Below are 2,117 nucleotides of genomic sequence, written 5' to 3' on the forward strand. Positions count from 1 at the left end.
TTCCTGAGCTAGCACATTTGTAATGAAATGAACAGAAAATGCAGCAAGATGTCTTAGCATGGTGTCCAGATGGTCTGAGTCCTAACTCTGCCTCTGTCTAATTTAATTGCTTGATCAAGGATATAAAGATGGTGATGATGATGCTAGACCAAAGTCCAAAAGTTGTGAGCATTTATTACCTACTGGGCACCTACTAAGAATTTTAAACTTACCTCTTTATCCTCCCAATCAACCCCAGGATTGGACAATTATATTTTTCTCATTAAGAAGAAGAGATTGACGCTCAGAGGTCACACTGCCTTTGCTGGCACAGGGGGACTCATCCAGGGCTGGTAATCAGGTTTTACTTGCTCCATAGGTTGGGATCCTAATTCTCTCCCCTTGAAAGCACACTTCCAAACCTGAGTTTCCTCATAAAATTAGCATTATTGGATGAGGAATGTGATTTTCAATCCACTTTACTAAGCAGAAACATGTGTAAATATGTAGCATTAAAAATCATCTGGAGATGGTTCAGCAGTTAAGAGCCCTGGCTGCTCTTCCAGAGGACCACGGTTCAGTTTCCAGCACCGATACAGCAGCTTACAATCATCTCTAACTCCAATTCCAGGGGATCAGATACCCTCTTCCTGCTCCTCAGGCATGTCCATGGTACACACAAACATGCAGATCAAACAGCAAATAAATTTAAAATATTTTTTTAATTTAAAAATTATTTTTTAAGGTCTAGAAAGTCTACGGGGTTTCCAGAACTTAAGCTTCCTGTCTAATCTCTTCCTTCAGCATTCCCACGGGTACCTGACCTCCATGGCTGTGGCCAACCTCACATATCAACCACAGTTCCAGCTCCTTGGCTTGATGGATGGCACAGATGCCCACCCACTTCTGTTTCTGCTTTTCCTTAGCATCTACCTGCTCAACGCCCTGGGCAACCTGAGCATGGTGGTACTGGTGAGGTCAGACGGGGCTCTGTGCTCCCCCATGTATTACTTCCTGGGTCACCTGAGCCTGGTGGATGTCTGCTTTACCACAGTCACTGTCCCCAGACTGCTGACTACTCTACTCCATCCTGTCCAGGCCGTGTCCTTCCAGGCTTGCTTTGCCCAGATGTACTTCTTTGTAGCGCTAGGCATCACTGAGAGCTACCTGCTGGCAGCCATGTCCTACGACCGTGCAGTGGCTGTGTGCCGACCACTGCACTATGGTGCGGTCATGACGCCCTGGCGCTGCCTTGCGCTGGTGGCTGCTTCCTGGGCTGTGGCCCATCTGCATTCGCTGCTGCACACACTGCTCATCTCCGCGCTCTCCTACCCTCGCTCTGCCCCAGTGCGCCACTTTTTTTGTGACATGACAGTGATGTTGAGCTTGGCGACCTCGGACACGTCAGTGGCAGAGACTGCCATTTTCTCAGAGGGCCTGGCAGTGGTGCTGACTCCGCTGCTCCTTGTGTCCCTCTCCTATACCCGCATCCTCCTGGCAGTTCTTGGAGTGAGGACCACAGGAGGTCGGCGCCGTGCCTTCTCCACCTGCGGGGCCCACCTGGTGGTGGTATCGCTTTTCTTTGGCTCAGTCCTTTCCGTCTACTTCCGGCCATCTTCTGCCTACTCAGCTCGCTATGACCGCCTGGCCAGTGTGGTCTATGCAGTAGTCACGCCAACCTTGAACCCTTTTATCTACAGTCTTCGTAACAAAGAAGTCAAGGGCGCCCTAAAAAGGGGGTTCAGATGGAGAGCCGCACCTCAAGATAAGTAATGGATGGTCTGGGCTAACTGTCATGTCAAAAATAGTACTACCCCCAAATCAATATAGTCTCCTACCGTCTCTCTCCAAAATCAGTATATTCTCATTCATTTCCCCCTTCCTTCAAGTTCTATTAATTTTGTTCCTACACAGACTTATGCCTAGTAAAATAAAAATTAGATCCCAAGCAAAATATGACCACATGTTTAACACAGAGTTAAGTGAATGACAGTAAATTGGATGCCTTTGTATGTTGTCTGGGTGCTCAATATAGAGTTTAGTTTCAAATTTGGAAAACTAAGACGAGAACGGAAAGTAAAGATAAGGTCATCGGGTCATACAGCACCGTAAACACAGAGTGCAGGTGACATCAATGG

General features: G+C 47.6%; 1 protein-coding gene across 1 annotated transcript; it reads left to right on the forward strand.

Moving 5' to 3' along the window:
* Positions 1 to 807: 807 nt before the first annotated feature.
* Or1r1 (olfactory receptor family 1 subfamily R member 1) lies at positions 808 to 1,752 on the forward strand. The gene has a single exon (XM_075989599.1). It carries the CDS (start codon positions 808 to 810, stop codon positions 1,750 to 1,752), a length of 945 nt encoding a protein of 314 aa, XP_075845714.1.
* The last annotated feature ends 365 nt before the right edge of the window (positions 1,753 to 2,117 follow it).

This window comes from Microtus pennsylvanicus, chromosome 11, assembly GCF_037038515.1.
Source record: "Microtus pennsylvanicus isolate mMicPen1 chromosome 11, mMicPen1.hap1, whole genome shotgun sequence".
In the NCBI taxonomy this organism is placed as follows: Eukaryota; Metazoa; Chordata; class Mammalia; order Rodentia; family Cricetidae; genus Microtus; species Microtus pennsylvanicus.

Bases quoted from the DNA above. Each gene is read 5' to 3' on its own strand.
- Or1r1 (XM_075989599.1), top strand. From the start codon at position 808: ATGGCTGTGGCCAACCTCACATATCAACCACAGTTCCAGCTCCTTGGC.